The sequence below is a fragment of the Trichosurus vulpecula genome, chromosome 6 (genome assembly GCF_011100635.1).
Source record: "Trichosurus vulpecula isolate mTriVul1 chromosome 6, mTriVul1.pri, whole genome shotgun sequence".
NCBI lineage: Eukaryota > Metazoa > Chordata > Mammalia > Diprotodontia > Phalangeridae > Trichosurus > Trichosurus vulpecula.
In genome coordinates, this window is record NC_050578.1 from 49,143,301 (window position 1) to 49,166,985 (window position 23,685).

At 40.9% G+C, this 23,685-nt stretch overlaps 1 protein-coding gene across 1 annotated transcript in view; it reads right to left on the reverse strand.

Annotated features, from left to right (window-relative positions):
• Positions 1–542, reverse strand: part of LOC118854098 (cytochrome P450 2U1) — a 41,099-nt gene extending 40,557 nt beyond the window's left edge. Inside the window, exon 1 of the mRNA XM_036764421.1 lies at positions 56–542. Coding sequence (XP_036620316.1) covers positions 56–527 — 472 coding nt within the window. The 5' untranslated portion in view covers positions 528–542. The remainder of the gene's footprint in view (positions 1–55) is intronic.
• Between the last annotated feature and the right edge of the window lie 23,143 nt (positions 543–23,685).

Consider the following 23,685-nt stretch of genomic DNA (forward strand, 5'->3'; position numbering starts at 1 on the left):
CTTCGTTCCACGTCCCGCACCACCGGCGCGGTCCCTGGGCGCCCCGGGCTCTTACCCTTCTCCTTGGTGAAGATGGAGATGAGTGGCACCCGTGGCCGGTCGCTGAAGACCTCGGCTTGCTGCACCAGAGCCTCGCGCACGCTGTGGAAGTCGCAGAGGACCACTACCAGGTACGGCCCCAGGTAGAAGCTGAAGATGGGGCCGTAGAGCCGGGCCATGTGACCAAGGGTCACCTGGGGGCTGAATAAACGGGGCTCCCCGGTCCTGGGGGCGCAGCGCAGCAGCGATGGCAGCGATGAGCTCCACCTCTTGAGCGCCGCGGGCAGCAGCACGAAGCCCAAGTTCCCCACCAGCGGCCAGGGCCGGGGACCTGGGGGTACCCCGCGCTGGCGGCTGAGCAGGAGCCCCCAGGCCAGCAGCAGCAGCAACGGCAGCAGCAGCGCGAAGCTGAGCGGGTCCTGGAGTACCCGCAGAGAGCACGGGGAGCCCCCGGGGCCCGGGGCCTGGGGCCCCTCAGTGGCAGACATGCCTGCGGGCTCCTCTCCTGGGTATTTATAACCTCGGCCGCTTGCTCCCGCCCTGCCCCTCCTCCTCCTCCTCCTTCAGCCTCTCCTCGTCCTCTGCTGGTCATCACTGGGAGCAGAGAGAAAGAAAAGGGGGAGGGAGGAGGGGAAGAGAGCCAGACTTCGACCCGGCACTCTGATTGGCTGCAGCGCTTTTTCTTCCCCAGTCCATCGTGACGCCACTGTTGACACTCCCAGAAAGGGGTGAGGGGAAATCCAGCCGCTGCGCCTGCTGCAGCCGCTGCACCCTTTCCCGCGTAGCCTTTGCTCTTTGGAACTCGGTTACACACCTTGTCCGGGTCTGCTCTCGTTGTCCTGGTCTCGACTCTAGCTCACACAAACACCATCCCTCTGCAGCTCACCCTGGGTCCCCGCTAACCTTTCTGGACCTGGTCCGCAGGCTGACGCTGAGGCCTCGCTCCGACTCAGGCTCCGTCAAGTGGGAAGAAGCAGGCAGCCAATTTGTGCCTGAGACACACTGATAAAGGATCCCGAGAATCTAGGAAATGCCATGGTGGGGTGAGAGAGAGTGAGCAAAGAAAGCCCTTAGAGTTCGTGTGTTAGCTATGCCGGTGGGCCTTTTCATCTGACAAGGGGATTTAAAAAAAAAAAAAGAGGAAGTATTTGGGGAAGAGAGTTGAAAGTCATAGACTTAAAAGTCATCTCTTCCAATCTCCTCATTTTATGTAGATGAAGAAGCTGAAGCCCAGAGAGGTGATGGCTTTCCCAGAATCACACTAAGTGAATGAAATAAGATCTGAATCCAGGTTTTTCTGCCTCCAAGTCCTCTTCACCAGGCCGCCCTAACTCGGGTCATACAAGTAGTGACAGCGCTGGTAGGATTCAAACCCAGGTGCCCCAGTTCAAACTCCGCTGCTCCTTAAGTTAGATTTGTTGGAGAAAATAAATTACCAAGGTGAGCTGTGGGGGAAGGTTTGACATAGTGGCTGCTCACACAACTAGAAGAAACCTTGGAGGATGAATTGGACAACCTGCACACAACATGAACTCATTTTCTAGGTGATCCGCCAGTCTCTGGAGCTTACTACCTCCAGAGGCAGCATTTTCCATGTCTGGACAGTTCCTTGCATCAAGGTGAAGTCCACTTTTCTGCAATTTCTGTAGATTTTTCATAGTTTTGCTATCTTGAGACAAGCAGAACAAAATGCTTTAAAGTATTGCCCCTTTTTCCTCCCACTCCATCCCCTAATCTTATCTCCTCCAGTCAGTGAACTTCTTTAGACACTGCAATCAATCCTGTGGCATAACCAAAGTTGGAAGAGATTCATCTGAGTACCTGTCTAGTTCAACTCAGACCTAACGGAGACTCCCCACTACAACAGACTCAACAAATGATTAAGGCCACCAATGAGGGGGACCCACTACCTCCCAAGGCAGACTATTCCACTTTTGTTGATGTTGAGTCATTTCATTTGTGTCAGACTCTTCCTGACCTCTTTTGGGGTTTTCTTGGCAAAGACACTGGAGTGGTTTGCCGTTTCCTTCTCCAGCTCATTTTACAACTGAGGAAACCGAGACAAACAAGAGTAAAGGACTTGCCCAAAGTCACACAGCTAGTAAGTGTCAGAGGCCAGATTTCTTTCTCTTTCCAAGCCCAATGCTCTATCCCCTGTGCCTCCAAGCTGCCCCACTTTTGGACAGCTCCAAATGTCGGGAAGTTTTCCTAACATCAAACCTGAATGTGCCTCTTTGCTTCTGCCACCTCAGTGCTTCTGGGTTTTGCTCTGTGGGAATAAACAAAACATTTATCCAATCCATCTTCCACATGACAACCTTTCAAATACCCCAGATTTGTTATCATGTCCTTTCTGAATTCTCGCTTCTGTAGGCTAAATATGCCAAGTCCCTTCAATTGATCCTTATCTGTGAACTGGAGGCCTTTGACCAATCTGGTTGTTTTCCATACAAATGTCTTCTAGCTTATCAATGTTCTTTTTAAATTGTGATGCCCAGAACATATTATGATACTCTAGATTAGGTCTGACCAAGGCAGCATCACCTCCTTGTTCCTAGAAGCTTCACCTCTCTTAATGAATTCTAAGATTGAATTAGTGTTTTGGATTGCCACATCAGACTACTGACTCATGTTCAGTTCACTGAAATCCCCAGATCTTTTTGACTTATCCTCTCCATCAAAGAAAGTAAACAACATTCTTTTATTTTTTTCTTGTTTTTTTATTTTATCTTTTTTTATTTAATATTTTAGTTTTCAATGCTGATTTCCACAAGATTTTGAGTTACTAAATTTTCTCCCCATTTCTATCTTCCCCCCCCATTCCAAGATGGCATATTCTGATTGCCTCATTCCCCAGTCAGCCCTCCCTTCTGTCACCCCACTCCCCCGCCCCATTCCCTTTCCTATTACTTTCTTGTAGGGTAGGATAGATTTCTATGCCCCATTCCCTATATATCCTGTTTCCCAGCTCCATGCAAAAACAACTTTTTTTGAGCATCTACTTTTAAAACTTTGCTTTCCAAATTCTCTCCCCTTTTCCCTTCCTACCCACCCTCCCTAGGAGGGCAAGCAACTCAACATAGGTCACACATGTATCATTGTGTAAAACACTTCCACGATACTCTTGTTGTGAAAGGCTAACTATATTTCCTTCCATCCTATCCTGTCCCCCTTTATTCACTTTTCTCCCTTGACCCTGTCCCTTTTCAAAAGTGTTTGCTTTTGATTACCTCCTCCCACCGTCTGCCCTCCCTTCTATCATCCCCCCTTTTTTATCCCCTATCCCTTATTTTCCTGTGGGGTAAGATACCCAATTGAGTGTGTATGTTATTCCCTCCTCAAGTTGTATCCAGTGAGAGCAAGATTCTCTCATTCCCCCTCACCTGCCCCCTCTTCCCTCCCCACAGAACAGCTTTTTCTTGCCACTTTTATGTGAGATAATTTACCCCATTCTATCTCTCCCTTTCTGCCTCTCTCAGTATATTCCTCTCTCACCCCTTACATTTATTTTATTTTTTAAGATATCATTCCTTCATATTCAACTCACCCTGTGCCCTCTTTCTATATGTATGTATATTCCCTTCAACTCTCCTAATACTGAGAAAGATCTCATGAATTACACACATCATCTTTCCATGTAGGAATGTAAACAAAACAATTCAACTTTAGTAAGTCCCTTATGAATTCTCTTTCTTGTTTACCTTTTTCATGCTTCTCTTGATTCTTGTATTTGAAAGTCAAATTTTCTATTCAGCTCTGGTCTTTTCATTGAGAAAACTTGAAAGTCCTCTATTTTATTGAAAGTCCATATTTTGCCTTGGAGCATGATACTCAGTTTTGCTGGGTAGGTGATTCTTGGTTTTAATCCTAGTTCCTTTGACCTCTGGAATATAATATTCCAAGCCCTACAATCCCTTAATGTGGAAGCTGCTAGATCTTGTGTTATTCTGATTGTGTTTCCATAATATTCAAATTGTTTCGTTCTGGCTTCTTGCAGTATTTTCTCCTTGACCTGGAAACTCTGGAATTTGGCAACAATATTCCTAGGAGTTTTCTTTTTGGGGTCTTTTTCAAGAGGCGATTGGTGGATTCTTTCAATTTCTATTTTACCCTCTGGTTCTAGAATATCAGGGCAATTTTCCTTGATAATTTCTTGAAAGATGATGTCTAGATTATCTCTCCTGGATCTATTCTCCAGGTCAGTGGGTTTTCCACTGAGATATTTCACATTGTCTTCCATTTTTTCATTCCTTTGGTTCTGCTTTATAATATCTTGATTTCTCATAAAATCACTAGCTTCCACTTGCTCCAATCTGATATTTATGGTGGTATTTTCTTCAGTGGTCTTTTGGACCTCCTTTTCCATTTGGCTAATTCTGCCTTTCAAGGCATTCTTCTCCTCATTGGCTTTTTGGAGCTCTTTTGCCATTTGAGTTAGTCTATTCTTTAAGGTGTTATTTTCTTCAGTATTTTTTTTGGGTCTCCCTAAGCAAGTCATTGACTTGTTTTTCATCGTTTTCTTGCATCACTCTCATTTCTCTTCCCAATTTTTCCTCTACTTCTCTTACTTGCTTTTCCAAATCCTTTTTGAGTTCTTCCATGGCCTGAGCCCAATTCATATTTTTCTTGGAAGCTTTTGATGTAGGTTCTTTGACTTTGTTGACTTCTTCTGGCTGTATGTTTTGATTTTCTTTGTCACCAAAAAAGGAATCTAGAGTTTGAGTTTGAGTCTGAGTTTGTTTTCACTGCCTGTTCATGTTCCCAGCCAACTACTTGACCCTTGAGCTCTTTGTCAGGATATGACTGCTTGTAGAGTAGAGAGTACTTTGTCCCAAGCTTTAGGGTCCAAGCACTGCTGTTTTCAGAGCTACTTCTACTCCACCATCACCCCAGGCTCTGTCACAGCAGCATTGCTCCTCTCCCAAGAACCGCCAACCAGGACCGCAGTCCAGATCCAAGCAGGGCACAGCAAGAGAACCTTCCTTTGTGCCCACAAAGTGCTCCTTGCACTCCTACTCTGATCTACTGCTAGATTCCTCACACTGTGTGAGCCAGGGACTCAGGAAGCAGCTGATGCTGGAGCTCTGGAAGCAGCCTCAGGAGCTTCCTGCTACTGCCACCACCACCACTGCACCACCTCCGCCACCCCCAGGGATGGGGCCAGACCACTCTAAACTCAATTCCACAGTTTCCCACTAACCTGCTCTTTGGCAGGTTTGTGGGTTGAGAAGTCTGGTAACTGCCACAGCTCAATGATTCATGGCCCTAGGGCCTGTTCTGCCAGCTGACTCCCAGCCTGGGCTGTCCTGGTGGCCCACCCCGATGACCATCCAGGCTCTCCTGGACTGGAGACCTGTTTCCCTCTGCTATTTTGTGGGTCCCACAGCTATAGAATTTGTTCAAAGCCCTTTTTTACTGGTGTTTGGAGGGATTTGGGGGAGAGCTTAAGCAAGTCCCTGCTTTTCAGCTGCCATCTTGGCTCTGCCCCCATTAAACAATATTCTTAGGAAACTGAGTCTTTGGGCATGGATGATCATGACATTATAGATTTTAGTCCCCTAAAACTGGATCTTTTTGACTCATCCTCTGCATCAAAGAAATTAGACAATATTCTTAGGAAACTGAGTCTCTGGCCATGGGTAGTCATGACTGACTACACATTACAACACAACTAGTCAATTAATCAACTGGAAGTTCCTGGGTCCACCACTATGGCTGTTCTGGGTGCAGTCATACATGATCACTTTCACTATGTTACTGCTATTTTACCTATGTTGAATGTTTAAGTATAGCATAAAAATTCAATATGAGGAGAGACCTTACCAACCTTGTGTGTCTAGTCATCTGCCGCAGCAAGCACCCTAGCATACCCAGGATGACCTGCTAGCACAGGTTCTTTAATCTGCTTTTAAAGGAAAGCAACTTTAAAGGGGTCAACAATCTTCTTTAATTACATTCACTAGTTCAGGGGAAAAGTCAGCCCCCTGAATGTCAGAGAAAATACAAGCAGATAAATTAGCATAAAGATCAACAGACAGGACTCTTAACTGCCTGAATCAAAGCAATATTGCTATACACTTTACATACACCACTGGATCAAGAGAGCCTTTACATCTGAGCAGTTGAGGTGGTGGTGGGGGGTCCTGAACATATGACTACTCAGAGTCTTGACCAGGGAATCACAAGATCCTTCTCTAATCGAAGCCCCAAAGCAAAATACCAACTCAGTATATATACACTTCTCAGAGTCAGAAGGCATCACAACCCTCATGACTCAGTGCCTAGTTATAAATTAGCAAAAGGTGTGGAAAACCTTTCTACAAGCAAGCCTCTCCTCAGCAAGCTCCATGTGAGGCCTGTTAATGGGCGGGAAAGATCTTGTACCCTGTTAACCTTACATCATCTCATCATCCTTGTCATTCTTCTCCAGACACACAGTAATTTGTTAAATACTCAAGTCCTTGATTGTGGCAGAATTGCACATAATATTCTAGATGTGGGAAAACCACCATGGAACCTGGCACCTTAAATATGGAACTTAATAACAATCAGATACATAGCAGTTAACTCCATAATAAAACCAAATTACATACTTAAAGTTACAAAAATTTGGAAGTAATTAAAATTATAGTCTTCAAGTTACTTTAACAAATAGAACATAAGAAATGTCTAAAAAGCTTAGGAATTCTGACAAGATCAATATCTAGAAACAATATAAAAAATCTGATCTAGCTTTCTAATCCCAGATAGCTCAACACCTAAAGAATTTATGAAAGAGGAGAAAGACTCTAAGTCATCCTTTGATAAAATTAAACTTTCACCATGTCAAGTCACTGCTCATTTAGACATAACCAGAGGAGAAAGGGGCGACTTTGCACAACCCTCCCTCACTTAAACCCAATTCACTTGCAAGTCATGGCGTCACCTTCCTGATGTCATGGTCTTCTTTGAGAATGAAGGACCAATGATAACAACAGCAGCCACAATCCTTTCTTTCCCCTCTGCTGGTAACTAAGCAGCCAAAACCTTTCCAGTATCCACATTAAATGCCTCCTCTCATAACCCCAGTTTACTTCCTCTGAAGCCCAACTGTTCCTGAAGAGAGACATTCATGATCCCGTGTAATATTGGTTTACCTCAGCCTTCTCTTATCCAAATTTAATTTCTTCTCATAGCTCCTGTTTGCCTTTCTTCTGAATGGCCTATACTGTTGATTCCCAAATCAAATAGACATTCTCAACTTTTCCAAGAGCTCTTGCATCTCCAAATGTGCTTTAGTTATCTACTTTTGGACACCACACTATCACTTTAAATTAAATGTATGCCTTTCTCCCACTAAAAATCTGCCCTTGCCCTTAACCTTTGTATCTCTGTTGATAGCACCACCATTTTCTCAGTCATCTATACTTGTAATCTAAGAGTCATCTTTGACTCTTACCTCTTTCTCATCCCTCTCATTCAAATAGTTGGTAGCCCTGTTCATTCCACCTTGACAATGTCATGAATCTGTCTCCTCTCTCTTCACATTGCCATTTAAAGGGAGGGTCATGGGGTAGTGGAAAGAGCAATGGGTCTCGGTTCAGAGGTTATGCATTTGAGTCTCGACTCTATTGAATAAGTGAATGAAGCATTTATTAAGCACTTACTATATGCAAAAAACACTGTCCCTCTTCTCAAGGAACTCATATTCTAAGAGGGAAGATAACACATATGGAAGGTTTTAGCTCTAAGTAGATGGACAGGTTTGATGGTCCTTAGGATGTAGCAGCAAAGTTACAATACTAATTAGCCTCTTCTTTAATCTCATTTAATGTTACTTATTACCTGTGTGACCTTAGACAAGTAATTTAATTCTTCTAGGCCTCAGATTCCTTATCTGCAAGATGAGGTGGGTTTGGCTGGAGCAAGATCCTATCCAGCTTTAAATCTTATAGTTTTATTGCAGAAAAAAATAAGAGCCATTCCTCAATTGATCAATGGTCAAAGGATGTGAAAACAATTTCAGAAGAAGCAATCAGAGCTATCAATAGTCATATGAAAAGTGCTCTAAATCATTATTGATTAGAAAATTTCAAATTAAAACAACTCTGAGGTACCATCTCACACCTATCAGATTGGCTCATATGACAGAGAAGGAAAATGATTAATGCTGGAGGGGATGTGCAAAAATAGGTACACTAATGCATTGTTGGTGGAGTTGTGAACTGTTCCAACCATTCTGAGGACCAATTTGGAACTATGTCCAAAAGGATATAAAACTATGCATACCCTTTGACTCAGTGACAACACTACTAGGTCTGTATCCCAAAGAGATAAAAGAAAAATGGAAAAAACCTATTTGTACAAAAATATTTATAGCAGCTCCTTTGGTGGTGGCAAAGAATTGGAAATTGAGGGGATACTCATCAATTGGGGAATGGCTAAATAAGTTGTGGTATATGATTGTGATGGAGTACTATTGTGCTATAAGAAATGATGAGTAGGGGTGGCTAAGTGGCTCATTGGATGGAGCACTGGCCTTGGAGTCAGGAGGATCTGAGTTCAAATCCAGCCTCAGACACTTACTAGCTGTGTGATCCTGGGCAAGTCACTTAACCCTGATTGCCTCCCCACCAAAACCAGTTACAGAAATGATGAACAGGATGGTTTCAGAAAAACCTGGGAAGACTTCTATGAACTGATACAAACTGACCAATACAATGATCCAAGATAATTCCAAAGGACCTATGATGAAAAATGCTACCCACTTCCAGAGAATTGATGATCTCTGAGTGCAGATTGAAGCATCCTTTTTTACTTTATGTTTCTTGCTTTTTATTGCTTTTTTAAAAACAACTTGGCTAATATGGAAATGTTTTGCATGATTTTACATACGCAGTTGATAGCCTATTGCTTGTGTTCTCAATGGAGAGGGGAGGGATGGAATGGGAGAGAATATAGAACTCAAAAAAAATTAAATGAATGTTAAAAAAGAAGAAATTTTAGTTCAGGCCTTTATTACCTACTTCTGGATTATTATGATGTCCTCCTAACTGGGCTATCCGCCTCTTCAAATAATACTCATATCACTAATGGAAAAATTATTCTGACATGAGGCTCTGATTTTAAAACTTTTATCTTTATTCAAAAACCTTCATCAGTTCTATATTGCCTGCAAAGTGAAGTATAAACTCATAAGATTGGCATTCAAGGTCTTTCACAACCTTTCCAACCTGTCTTCTCAGTCTAATTTTCATAGTCCTCCCCTTCACATGCCCTGGATTCCAGCCAAACTGGAATATTTTCCATCTCGTTTCCACCTTATTTTCCTTCCCTGTGCCTTTCCTCACACTATTCTCCCCACTCCACACACACACACACACACACACACACACACACACACACACACACACACACGAAGGTTCCTTCCTTTCCTTGGAGGCTTAAGTCTGCTACCACTTCTCCATGAAGCTTTCTTAGTACCCCCTCTCAACCCTGGGTTAACGTCCTCTCCTCAAATTTCCCATGGCCCTTTGCTGGCCCTAATCTGCTCCTTTGTACTTCTCATCCTCTTTCTTGTATCCCAGTTATTTGTATATATGTTGTTTCCCTCACACCATTGGTTTAGAAACTCCTATGTAATATCCATTTTTGTGGCCCCAATGCCTTGCAATGTGGCTCAGTGGATGAAGTGCTGGACTTGGAGTCATGACAGCATGAGGAGCCTTAAGATGCTCTCCTAGCTGTGTGGTCCTAGGCAAAATCAATTAACCTTTTTCAGACTCATATTTTTCATCTGTAAAATGAAGGGGTTGGAACTGATAGCCTCTAAAGTTCCTTCAGGCTATAATCTATGATACTATGATTTATGATACCATGGCTAATGTTTGTTGAATTGTATGAAATAAATAAACCACGAAATGTTAGTATGATATCAATACTAATCAAATGCAAACTGTTTAATGCTTTGAATTTCAGCAAAGATCTTACCAGGATTTTTTTTCTTTTTCATTGAAGCCAGAAAGGTATTTTAAAGCTAACTTTCCAACCAAAATGGCTTCTTGCTAGGCATGGCTATTGGCCAAAAAAGGTTGAAACTGTAACTTTAGAATGTCTAAGTGCCTATTATGTTAGCAGGAGTAGTATCCAATTCCCTCCATTTGGAAAACTGTAATTGTCCTGCTGATTCTTAAATCCCCAGGAAGTAAACACTGAGCACTATGCCCATCCAAAGTCAGTGAATGTGAACAGAGAACTTACAGTTGGGAGAGACTTTAAAATGCTGGTTTAAAAGGATTGTAAATGCTTTTTATACTGTTTCTGTGTACATTGCCCATTGGTCATTCAAAAAAATAAATCAGCACCTCCTGTTCCTCCAAAATCTGTTTCTTGTTTCTTCTGGAAAGCTGATCCTATACATTACACTTTGGGCCACTGAGGACAATTAAGCCGGACAGTTCTTTAAAAAAAAATAATAATTTTTTTTTCCAATTACATGTAAAAACAATTTTTAACATTTTTTTTAAAAAAACTTGAGTTCTAAACTCTTTTCCTCTCTTCCCTCCCCCATCATTGAGAAGGCAAGCAATTTTTATATAGGTTATACATGTGTAGTCAAAAGAAAACAGACCAAAAAAAGGAAAAAAGAAAAAAAAAACAAGAAAAATAAAAGAAAAATAGTGTGTATCAATCTGCATTCAGACTCCATCAGTTCTTTCTCTAGAGGTGGACAGTGTTTTTTTCATCACAAGTCCTTTGGAATTGTCTCGGATCATTAAAACCAGGCAGTTCTTAATTTATGCCTTATTGACTCCTCTCCTCACTCTTTGTGTGTATCCCTTCCTGAAAGGCAGGGTGTTAAAATGGAAAGAGAAATAGATCCAGTGTCTTAAACCTAGGCTAGATTCCTGCCCATCTCCCCTTATCACACAACTATGGGCTAGTCTTAATCTCTCTATGGTTCAGTTCCTGCCTGTGTAAAATGAAGATAATAGTATACTCACTACCCACTTCACCACATTTAAGTGAGCCAGCATTTGGCTATGTACCTGGGAATATAACAGACACTAAGAACATGACAAAATTGAAATAGTTCCTGCTCACAATGAATTTTCATTCTTTTGGTGGGTGGGAGTGGGAAGAGCCATAAACATCTGTAAGTAAATATATTTGTAGCACCCCTGGGGGTTGCCAGGGAGTTGCAGTGGGTGCTAGAGATGGATGCCTGCTGGTCAGGACAAAAATCCCAATGTTTCCTGGGCTAGTGACTGAATAGGCAGAAACTATGCCTGAAAGGCACTCTAAGGGAGGAGAGAACAGAAGAGTGGAAGCTTTGGATAAGGTGATATTATTAAGGACACTGAGGGTGTTGTAGAAAGAATAAAGACCCCCCCCCCCCCACCAGCCAATGGGAGTTTGAGCTGAGGCCACTTCCATGGCAGGCAGATACAGAACACTGGACTCATTCTGCTATTACTTACATTCCCAGTACTCAGCACAGTGCCTGGTACATAGTAAACACTCAATAAATTCTTGTTGACTTGACTTGAAATGGAACTGGTGATTCTTGTTCTCCTGTCCCCTGCTTCCCTTATGCCATCTCGTTGTCTCAAAAGAGAAATGAGCCTGCTTGCCCCATCTTTGATCTTTGAGTTAGTTTTAGTTTCTGTTTTGCCATTTGTTTTATTTTTTAAATTTTATTTTTATTCTTAATTTAAATACTCCCCTTATCCCAAAAGAGTGTGTGCATATAATTTTATCATACTATATTACTATGTTATGTACTATATATATATATATATACATATATATATATGTACACACACATAAATACATATATTAATGTTTTTTGGGAGGAATGTTTAAGTTTAGATATATATTGCATAAATATAAACACAAAAAGGATTAGATTGTACATGAAATGATGATCTCCATTTACTATAGCTTATTTTTTTTAAAAAAAAACTTTATAATGATTCTACCTATTACTTTCAAAGCTATACTAATTGTCTGTGCTTCCTTTTTTGTTTGTTTGTTTGTTTTTTAAGGCAATGAAGTTAAGTGACTTCCCCAGAGTCACACAGCTGGTGTCTGAGGCTGGATTTGAACTCAGGTCCTCCTGACTCCAAGGCCAGCATGCTTCCTTTTGAACATCTTTCTGTTCTCTTCTATGCATTTTTAAAAAAGTTTCAATGGCTTTTTATTTTGGGGCATCACTTTTGTCAACTCCCTACTCCTTCCCAAGCGTATTCAAGCAAACTGAATCTACATGATGGCCATGTCCAAAAATGCATGTCTCTTTTCACATTTTGAGTTCATCCCCTCCCTGTCAAGAAGTGGGTGACATTTCATTCTTTGTCCTCTGAAGATATGACTGGTCATGTCAATATTAGAGTTCTTAAGTTGCTTTGCTTTGCAATGTCATTGTCCTTGTATAGATTGTTCTCTTGGCCCTGTTCCCTTCATTCCGCAGTGGTTCATATGCCCAGGATTCTTTCATCATTTCTTACAGTACAGTAATGATCTATTACATTTATATGCCACATTTTGTTCAGACATTCCCTAAGTGATGAACTCTCCTTTAGATGCTAGTTATTTTTCCCCCCCCCCCCTTCTAATTTCCCCCTTAGGGATCAGGAGGTTTATTTTGCTTTGTAACTATTTTCTCTGGGTTTTCTTAACCTCCACTCGTCCCTTGTTTCCCTATTGAATTTGATGCATTTCTATATGAAACCATTTGGGTGTGTATTCAACCCTCATTTGACCATTTCAGATAAGAGTAATGTTCATTGGACAATCAGCCTCCCCTCCCATTTCCTCCATTTCTGTATACTCTTCTCACACATGCCAACTATAAGAAATAACAGGTTTCACCCCTTTTTTCTCCTTTCTACATTAATACATTCCTTTTGTTCTTCTCTTCAAACCATCAGAACAGAACCAATCTATCCCCAGGTCCTCCATTTTAACTTATTTAATTCCAGAGTTCTGCTGGCAAACGTTTAACAACCAGCTCTCTGAGGGAAAAGTCCCCCATCTTGCAAAATATACAGTTTTAAATTTAATCTGCATTATTAGCATTTTCTCCAAAGCTTTTCTAAATCTAGACAATCAAGAAGGCAATAAATCATGACCTGATTTATACTGTTTGGCAGTTTCCGAGGTATAAGACGTCACACTGAAAACTTGATAATCAGCTGGGCCTGTTTGAACTAGCCCCAGCACAAACCTGAATTCCCTCAAAAAACCCTTTAAAGACATTAAGATTCTGTAAGGATACTTGTTTCTTGTCATAGTTATTGACCAAGATAACAGATAATATGTAGAAGGAAGTAGTCCAGTCTAGCTCTATCCCATCATTAAACAGCCTGAATACTAAACAGCCCACCCCTTATACCAGAAGTAAATATGATGCCTGTGCTGGCACTGGCTTTATCCACAGTCCCCTTTCCTTTAGCCCATGAACTTCTGGCTAAATTTTTGTGCAGATAGAAGAAGTCACTTACTATAGTTCCTTGTTGGATTTCTTGATCATTATTCTATTTGATGAAGAATTCGAGTTTTTGCTGGAATTAAGTATGTGGGAGATGAACAATCTGCGTCTGTTCTGGCATTCTACCATTTGTTGGAAAAGAAATCAGTTTCCTCAGTTTGTGAGTGTCCTCGGGGTAAACACAACTGAGAGAGCGGCAAGGGTGAGGTTCATAGGTGAAGAGATAGTATTATCATTGGGAGTTTTTTCCCCTGGAATAATTGGGGGAGGGGAGGTGAAATGAAAAAGGGATTTTATTTTGTTCATATTTCGTTCATTTTCAAAATTTGTTTATTTGTTCACATTTTTGTTTGTTTATATTTTATTCGTTCATATTTTTCTCATCCCCAAGGATGAGAAAGAATATAGGAGTCTGAGTCAATAACTAGACACACTTTAGCATCATCAGTCCTAGTGGGGGAAGGTCTGTAATGGAGCTGAAACAGCCTTTCTGGGTCAATCACCTTAGATATCTCCTATTCCCTTCATTCTTTCTTAGGTAGGTTTGAAAGGAAGGTTTGGAGCCAAGGGCATTCAAGAAAGTCATACCTAAAGAGCAGAGCTGGGAAAGAGTGGCATTACCCATATGGAGGTGAGGGCCACCAAGAGAGAGTACCTGACTCTATTTACCATCCAAGTACCATTACCCATCATCATCTACTTGTAGATATATAAAATAAGTGCAAGGTAGAGGGGTTTTTTGGGGGGTGGGGTGGGGGAAAGGGAGTGTGAAGGAGAGGAGGCCCTAGCAATGAGGGTTTGTGGAAGGAGAATCAGGAGAGCCCTAATCTAGGTGATACAAACTCTTAGGAGGGTTGTGGTGAATAAAGCACTTTGTAAAATGTGAAGCAGTGTAATAAATGTGAGCCAACCAGTTTAAAAAAAAAAATTAAACACCTACTATGTGCCAGGTACTGTGCTAAGGGCTGAGAATAAAAATAGAGGCAAAAAACAGTCTCTGCCCTCAAGAAGCAAACATTCTATTGGAGAATAAATGTGAACTATTATTAGTCAGTCAATAAACACTTATTAAGCACCTTCTACATGTCAGACACTGTGCTAAGGGCTGGGAATAAAAGTAGAGTCAAAAAATGGTCCTTGCCCTCCAGAAGTGTATATTCTATTATTTTCTCTTTTTATCAACTCTTTCAATTGATTTGTCTTTGATTCATACCTTTCTTTCACTGCCTATATTCAATCTCTCGTTAAATCTCATTGATTCTTTGCAGTTTTTTTCTCATCTCCATCCTTTCTTCTCCATAAATCCCCACAAATCCCTCATCACCTCATGCCTAGATTATAGCAGCCACCTTCCTAGGAAGCTAACCTCCACTATTTTCATCATTTTGTCTTCTAGACCAGCCTACAGAAGGATGCCAGAGTAATCTTTATTAAATGCTACTGTCATCATATTTCTCCCCATCCCCAAAGCCTGCAATGGCCTATTGCCACCCTCATCAACCCAACTTGTTCTGCCTGGCTTTCAAGTGCTCCAAAATGTAGCTACATCCTCTACCTATTCAACCTATGCCAATAAACACAACAAAAACTTGTTTTTACTAAACTCATTAAGCCATGAACTCACCCTCTTCTCTATATGCTCCATCATTATGTTACAGCTGTGCACTACTAAATTGCCTATGGGACATTTTGAACTGGATATCCTTTAGGCATCTCAAACTCACCACGTCTAAAACAAAACTCATTTTTCTCCCCAAATCCACCCTTGGCTAGAAATTCCTTGTCTTTGTCAAAGGCAACACCATGGTTCCGAATCCTCTACTCATCATGAGCTCCACTCATCCATCTTGGAGTCACCCATGATTTTCCACATGTTCAATCGGTTGCCAAAGCTGGTTGATTCTATGGCTACAACATCTCTCACATCTGTCCTTACTCTCCACTCACACAGTCACCTCCATAGTTTAGGATCTTATCAGTTCTCACCTGTTATGGGAAAGACCTAATGTAGAAAGGGCAAAGTCACCCACTGCATCCTGAGCCATCACCAGTCATCTTGACTTTTGTCTTGGATGGAGTTAGATGACTATGGAGGAGAGATTGAAGCTGATGACTTTGGGCAGCCTCTGTCTCACTTAATCCAGTTCATGTACAAGTCAAGATGTCACCCTCATGATGTTATTGGTCTTCTTCTAGAACAAGTTCTCATCTGGATTTCTACAATAGCTTCCTTACCTTAAATTTCTCCTCTCTCCAATCCAACCTCTACCCCACTGCCTTAGCAATATTCTGAAAGCCCAAGCCTTGACTATGTCACTCCCTTCCCCTGCTCAGTAATACCCAGAAGCATCCTACTATCTCTAGGACATTCTACTACCTCTACAATTTCCTTTGGTTTTTAAAGCCCTTGGCAACCTGGCTCCAGCCTACTTTTTCCAACCTTTGCACTTTATGGTCTAAGCAAACAGGACTTCTTGCTGTTCCTTACATATGGCATTCTATCTCTCATCTATATGCTTTTGATGATGGGGGATGTTCTCCATGTCTAGACTGTGCCCCCTCCTTACTTCTGCCACTTAGAATCCCTAATGTCCTTCAGGGCACTGCTCAAACACCACTTCCTACAAGGGGCCTTTCCTGATCCTACCCAGCTGCTAATGTTGTTTTTCAGTCACATCTGACTCTTCACGACCCCATTTGGGGTTTTCTTGGAAAAAACACTGGAGAGGTTTGCCATTTCCTTCTCCAGCTCATTTTACAGATGAGGAAACTGAGGCAAGCAGTGTTAAGTGACTTGCCCAGGATCACACAGCTAGAGTCTGAGGCCAGCTTTGAACTCAGGAAAATGAGTCTTCCTGACTCCAGGCCTGGCACTCTGTGCACTATGGTGCCACCTAGCTGCCCTCAGCTGCTAGTACTTCCCTGCCTTGTATTATGTATACATATATAATACATATACTCATTTTATATTACATTTTATATTAGTTATAAATTATGTGTAACATAGTAACATTAATATAGCAATAGAAATTATGTGTAAAAATGTATATTAATACATATGATAAATTGCGTGTAATATGTGTAATATATTATTGTAACAAATATATATATATATAAAGCATATGTATGTGAAAATACATGTGCATGTGTGTATATATTACATATATACAATGTGTGTATATCGATACACACACACACCACACACATGCACACTTGTATGTGTATATGCCTTCTCTCCCTGTAGAATGTAAGCACCTTGAAGGTAGTTTCACTTTCATTTTTGTATCACCAGCAACTAGCACTGCTGCTGGCTCATAATTTACTCATGTTTACATGGGAATGATAATCACGCCAATCTCACAGGGTTTTTGTGAGGGTTAAATGAGATATTTGCAAACCTTAAAGTATGACATAAATGTTAGCTATTATTGTCATTATTAAATACTTGTTGATTGCTTTGTTCCTCAGGTTACCCTTATCTCCCTACTCTACACCCCAAATTCCTTTTGCTTATAGTCTGTTCTGTGACATTTTAGTTTGAATATGTATTTCTTCTTCTTCTTTCTCTTCCTCCTCCTCTTCTTCATAATCATTTCATGGCATTACCTCTCTGACAAGATTTTAAATTCTTGTAGTCAAGAAGCCTGTCTTACTGTCCTTTTCTATCACTCACAGTTGCTAATACCGTTCGAGATCATCAATTTTGAGCTGGCAGGGACCTTTAGGGGTCATCGAGTAACTTAACCAGGATCACACAAGTATTTAAGCAGTGTTTGAATACAGGTCTTCTGGCCTCTCTGTTTAGCCTTCTAGTCCACTGTGCCTCAACTGTCAACCAACAAAGTTGGTATTCACAAATTTGATTAACTTGGTTTAATAATTCAGCGTCAACGCTTTTTCCTCCCTGTCTCCAAACTGTGACTTAAAAAAAATTAATAGTAATTGAATAAAATGAAGATTCTGATGTCTGAATACTGAAAAAGTCCAGAGAAAGCTCTGATAGCAGTGCGGCTACAGCAATCAAGGCTTTAAGGAGAAAGTGGAACTTGAACTAGACCTTAAAGGACTATCAGAATTATGCACAGGGCATTCCAAAAAGGGGAGAAACATCTTGGTAAAAAGGCAAGGAGTGAAGAATGAAGCTGGCATTTATAAGGTACAGTGGAGAACCCCTTGGGGGGGAGTAGGATTGGAGATGGAGACAAAAGATTGGAGGTGGAGAATAACAGGAGATAAAATTGGTTAGAAAGGATGAGCCCAGATTACAAAGAGCTTTGAAAACCAGCAGGGAACTTGGGTTGCCACAATAACCCTCTAAAGTAGGTAAATGTAGCACAGTGTAGAGAGTCATCTTCTTACAATAACCCTGTAAAGTAGCTTGTATAAATATTATGACTCCCATTTTAGAGCTAAAGGAAACAGAGTAAGAGAGGTTAAGTGAACTGTCATAGGGTCACATAGTATATGTTAGTAGGAAGAGTTGAGACATGAACCTAAGTTTCCAGACTGTAAAACTAACTCAACTACACCAGACTGCCCTAAAGCTGTGAACTAAAAAAATAGCCTGTGACTGGTCTAGCATAAGATATACTGCTCTTTAAGATAACTGGGTGGTTTGGTAATGAAAAAGACAGAAAAAAGAGATTTATATTGTCAAATGATGTGGGATACTGTCACTATTATGGATGGACATTTTGATACCCCATGTGAGAAAAATAATGTTTTACTTATACATTGCTAATATATGAGTACAAAGAAACATTGTTTTCAGACAGGATCTGAAAAGCTTTATAGAGAAAATAATCTGTGTTGTAATTGTGAAGACTTGGATCTTCTTATTAGAATTTTTGGAGCTATGTCCTGCTTGTGTGGGAACAGCTTAGCATTATAAAGAGACATAAATCTTTTATTTATTAAAAACTAGAGAAATGTGAGTATAAAGAAACACAGTTTCAAGGGCACCAAAGAGAGTGGACTGGAAAGGGGACAGGAGGAAGGGAAGGGAGGGAGGGAGGGAGGAAAAAAGGAAGGAAGGGAGGAAGGGAGGAAGGAAGGAAGGAAAGAAGGAAGGAAGGAAGGAAGGAAGGAAGGAAGGAAGGAAGGAAGGAAGGAAGGAAGGAAGAGAGAAAGGAAAGGTAGAAAAGGAAGGAAGGAAGAGAGAGAGAAAGGAAAGGTAGGAAAGGAAGGAAGAAAGAAAAAGAAAGAGAGAAAGAGAAAGAAAGAAGGAAGAAAAAGAAAGAAAGAAGGAAGGAAGGAAAGAGAAAGAAAGAAAGAAGGAAGGAAGGAAAGAGAAAGAAAGAAAGAAGGAAGGAAGGAAAGAGAAAGAAAGAAGGAAGGAAGGAAGGAAAGAGAAAGAAAGAAAGAGAGAGAGGGAGAGAGAAAAGGAACTGTGTTGAGTTGGGTCCTCAGTGGGCAGCAACTATTACTACTTACAGAGGTTGCTATTTGTCCTTTGTTCTTGAAAAGGACCATGACATCAGGGAGGTGATGCCTTGACATACAAGTGAAATGGATTTAAGCAAGGGAAGGCACTGCAAAGTCACCAGTCTCACTTTTTCCTCTGGAGCCATCTGGGTCCAGTGGCAAGATATAATTCAGGCAACTAGGGATAGCCTTCTAATAGAATGCAAAGCTTTTCATAAGCCCTTGTTGCTCTCTGCTACCCCTCTGGCTAGAGAAAGAAAAGAAGTGGCTTTGCAGCTGCTTTGACATCCTGGGGAGCTGGCTTAAAGAGTCAATCCATCGATCCAAATAAACATTTATTAAACATTATATTAAATATATTATATAATACACAAATACATTAACATTATATTAAAATATTATATATTATATAAAATAGTAAACTATTATATGCCCAGCAGATCTAGCTGGTCTTGTCCTGTGTAGACCAGGAATGGCCAGTTTGATGAGCTTTGCTGCTCTCTAGTTTAAAGAGAAATGCTATTCACGTTTAAGTTTCAAGAAACTAACCTTTTCGAAATGCCTTTCTAAGACTACTTTTTGTTATTGTGGAGTCATTGTGTCTGACTCTGTGAGCTTGTTTGGGGTTTTCTTGGCAAAGATACTGGAACAGTTGGCCATTTCCTTCTCCAGTTCATTTTACAGATGAGGAAACTGGGGCAAACAGGGCTAAATGACATGCTCAGGGTCATACAACTAAGTAAGGGTCTGAAGCCAGATTTGAACTCAGGAAGATGAGTCTTCCTGACTCCAGGCCCAGTGCTCTATCCACTGAGCCACCTAGATGCCCTTAAGGGTGCTAATTAATTGAAATAACGTTTAGAGGGGATTCTGGGAAGATGGAAGAGTAGGTCAGAAAACTTTAGGCTCTCCACATTTCCTCCACAAAAAGAGACAGAATGTTGCCTCACAGTGAACACAGAGGAGCAGAAATAAACAAAAGTTGAGGTACAGCAGTTGTCCTCCTGAGAGGACACCAGGAAAGGTTCGACCTCCAGGGATGGAGCTTTGGCCTGAATGAAGTGCCGACAGCTCCAGCCTGACTCCAAAGAATAAACAGACAACAAGCTCTGGGGGCAGCTGGGTTGGGAGGCAGTCTCAGCCTCAAGAACTTTCACTTCAAGGATAGAGTGCAGGTTGGATGGCTGAGTAGGAGAAGATTGAAGGAGCTTTCACTGCAGAGGGATGCTAAGTGCAGTTGTGCTGACCAGACGTGGTCCCCAGCTGAGGCTTTGGGAGAGAAGGAGCTAGCATACACCTGGTGAGCATGGTCGCAGAGAGGAGGGGACCCTGCTGACAGTGGGCATTTGCAAGACAGCAGAGTCGTTGGTTTCTGTTTCAGGGCACAGAGGAGAGTTGAAGTTCACCAGAGGGACCATGCAGAGCAAGAGCATCTGCAGGACAGCATGGCTGGGGCCCTGGCCATGGCTCAAGGTGGAGAGGAGTGCCCAAGGCTGGGCCTAGGGTCAGAGCTCAGAAAATAACAGTAAGTTGGACCTGAGACCTGGGGCATCATCTCCCACACCTTGGGACTAGAATTTGATTATAATAATAAGTTGCTAAAAATAAAACAAAACAAAGCAAAAAAATAAAAGCGAGTAAGCAAAGGAGAAAGAACACAACCATAGATAGCTACTATGGGGACAGAGAAGATCTGGGTTCATATTCAGAGGAAGATAGCGGAGCTAAAAAAGCCACTCCTTTTTCAGTGAGAAATGTCAAATGGTCACAAGCCCAAAAAGAGTTCTTGAAAGAACTTAAAAAGGACTTTACAAATCAATCAAGAGAGACTGAGTAAAAATTAGGGAAAAAATAAGAGCAATCCAAGAAAATAAAGAAAATTATGCAAAGAAAGTCAACCAACTAGAAAAAGAGAATAAAAAATTTAAGGAAGAAATAATTCCTTGAAAGCTAGAATTGGACAAAGGAAAGCTAAAGACGTTATAAGACACCAAGAAATAATAAAACAAAATTGAAAGAATGAAAACATAGAAGGAGAATGTGAAACATCTCATCAGAAAAACAACTGATGTGGAGAACATGGAGGAGAGACCATATAAGAATAGATGGACTACCTGAAAGTTACAATCAAAATCTTGATACAATATTACAAGAAATTATTAAGGAAAATTGCCCTGAAGTTCTAGAACAGGAAGGTAAAGCAGAAATAGAAAAAATCTACTGATCATCACCTGCTAGAGATCCCAGGAGGAAAACTTATGGGAAGATCATAGCCAAGTTTCTAAGCTCTCGAGTTAAGGAGAAAATATTGCAAGAAACAAGCAAGACAAAACCAAAACCAATTTAAATATCATGGAGCCATAATAAGGATTACACAAGACCTAGCAGTTTCTACAATGAAGAACTCTAGGTCTTGGAATAATATATTCTGTAGAGCAAAAGAACTGGGGTTATCACCAAGGGAAACTTACCCGGAAAAGCTAAGTATAATCCTGAATGGAAAAAAAAAGAGGACATTTAACAAACTGAAAGACTTTCAAGTATTTGTGATAAAAAGGGCAGAACTTAATAAAAATTCAACATACAAGATCCAGGAAAAATGTAAGGTAAATATTGAAGACCAATTATAAGAGACTCAATAAGGTCAAATCGTTTTATTTCTTTGTGAAAATATTATGAGTACTTTTATGACTGTCATCATTATTTGGGTGGTTTGAAAGAAAGGCTTGGGCTGAGCTCTGTATGATGGAGTGATTAGAAAAAGTAAAACTGCATAGGGAGAGAGAAAAAGGAGTAATTATACAGATGAGGCATGAAAGGAAGAATTGATACAGAAGAAGCAAGTGGGGGTGGAGGGCTGGTAATGCTGGAACCTTATTCTCATTAGAAATGGGTTAAAGAGGGAATTATGTATATCTAGAAGAGTATAAAAGTCCAAATTTAGAAAGAAATAGGAGGGTGAGGAGATAGATAAGGGAGGGACTTTTAGAAGGGGGTATAGATTAAGAATTAGGGGGAAGGGATAAGCAAGAAATTCTTAGATTAAGGTGGAAGGTGGGGGAGAGAATTAGGGAGGCACTTTTGCAGAGAAAGGAATAGGCAGGCAAGGTAGTAGGTAAATTAGTGAGGAGGGAGGGGGCAAATAGGGTGAGAAGGATAGTGAGGAAAAATAGGATAGAGGGAAATATGCCAAGGTTCTAAGAAGTTAAGTGACTTGTCTAATGTCATCATCATCATCGCTCATATTTATGTAGCACCCATGATGCACCAGGCTCCATGCTAAGTGCTTTACAAATATTATCTCATTTGACCCTCACAACCACCCTGGGAGGTAGGTGCTATTATTATCCCCATTTTGCAAATGAGGAAACAGACAACTGTTTAGTGATCTGCCCAGGGTCATAGAACTAGTAAGGGAACTCAGATCTTCCTGACTCCAGCCCCAGTGCTCTCTATCCACTGTGCCACCTAGCAGCCTTGGAACCACAAAGCTAAGTAGGAGAGTCTAGATTGGAACTCACTTCTGCTGATTCCAAACCCAGTGCTCTTTATTTTCTCTCTGTTCTAGGTTCTTTTCAGGTACTGGTTGGATTGGATGGCTTCTGAAGTCTCTAACTCTGAGACGTTGTGATTTGTTATTTTTATGAAAAGAGGAAAGCTACTTAAAGAAGCCAAAGTAGATTCAGAGACATTTTTTGATGGATGGGTATGGGAGAGGTACATAAGGTCAGCCAAGGCAGGATGAATAAAAACAGCATGGTCTTATGGGAATAGTATCAGGAAAGCTAATGGAAAAATGAACTGCCAAGGTAAGCTAATAACCATAAAAAATTTTTTTTAAAGCTATGCCTGGGGAAAAGTATAGGATAAAAGAAGACAAAGGTCTGCTGCTTAGGATGGATTGGACAATGATAATGGATAACGAAGATGAGGCAATACCATTCAACTCATTTTCAACTTCATCTCATTAATCTTTGAACTAGGAAGGATAGAAAAATGGTTAACAAAGAATTGAAGCCCAAGATTGGGGGAGACATTAGGAGAGCAGCTAACTGCCCTGAATGAATGAGTCATAAAGCACAAACTGCATTCTAGGATATGCAAACACTAGGAGATGTGATTGTTGAGTCATCATTAATGATCTCTGAAAAACTACAAATGGAACTGGAAACTGATAAATGATCTGATTTACAAAAGAGCAAGGAGGGTATTGTGTTCAATTGCAGAAAGGACATTGACAAGACAGACCAGGAAGGTGACCCAAATGGTGAGGAGGCCAGAGCTCATGCATAAGTGTAATGGCAAGCAAAGTGGGACTTTCGGTGTTTTTTCTTTTGGAATTCTTTTCAGGACTAAGGCAATCAGATACCTTTGATTGAGTCTTGCCCATGTTTGAATCAGGAGTCTTTGATTGAATCAAGAGTCCTTGATTGGAAACAGTATATATACTCTGAGGTTAGCATTTTGCTTTGGGGCTCGATCATTGGAAGAGTGTTCAAGTGATTTGGCCAGATGAGACTTTGGGTAGCCATTAAAGAGCATCCCCCCCATCCCCCAGCTTTGAAAACCCAGATGTTGGTGCTTCTCTCTCTGGTGACTGTATGTACTGCTATAGTCAGACAATTAGAAGTCTGTCTGTTGATTTGTTATTTTTTTTTCTGTTTGTATTTGCTCTGAAGTTCAGGGTGCTGACTTTTTCCCCTGAACTAAGTGAATGATATATGGATGTTTGGTTAAAGTAAGATCCTTAA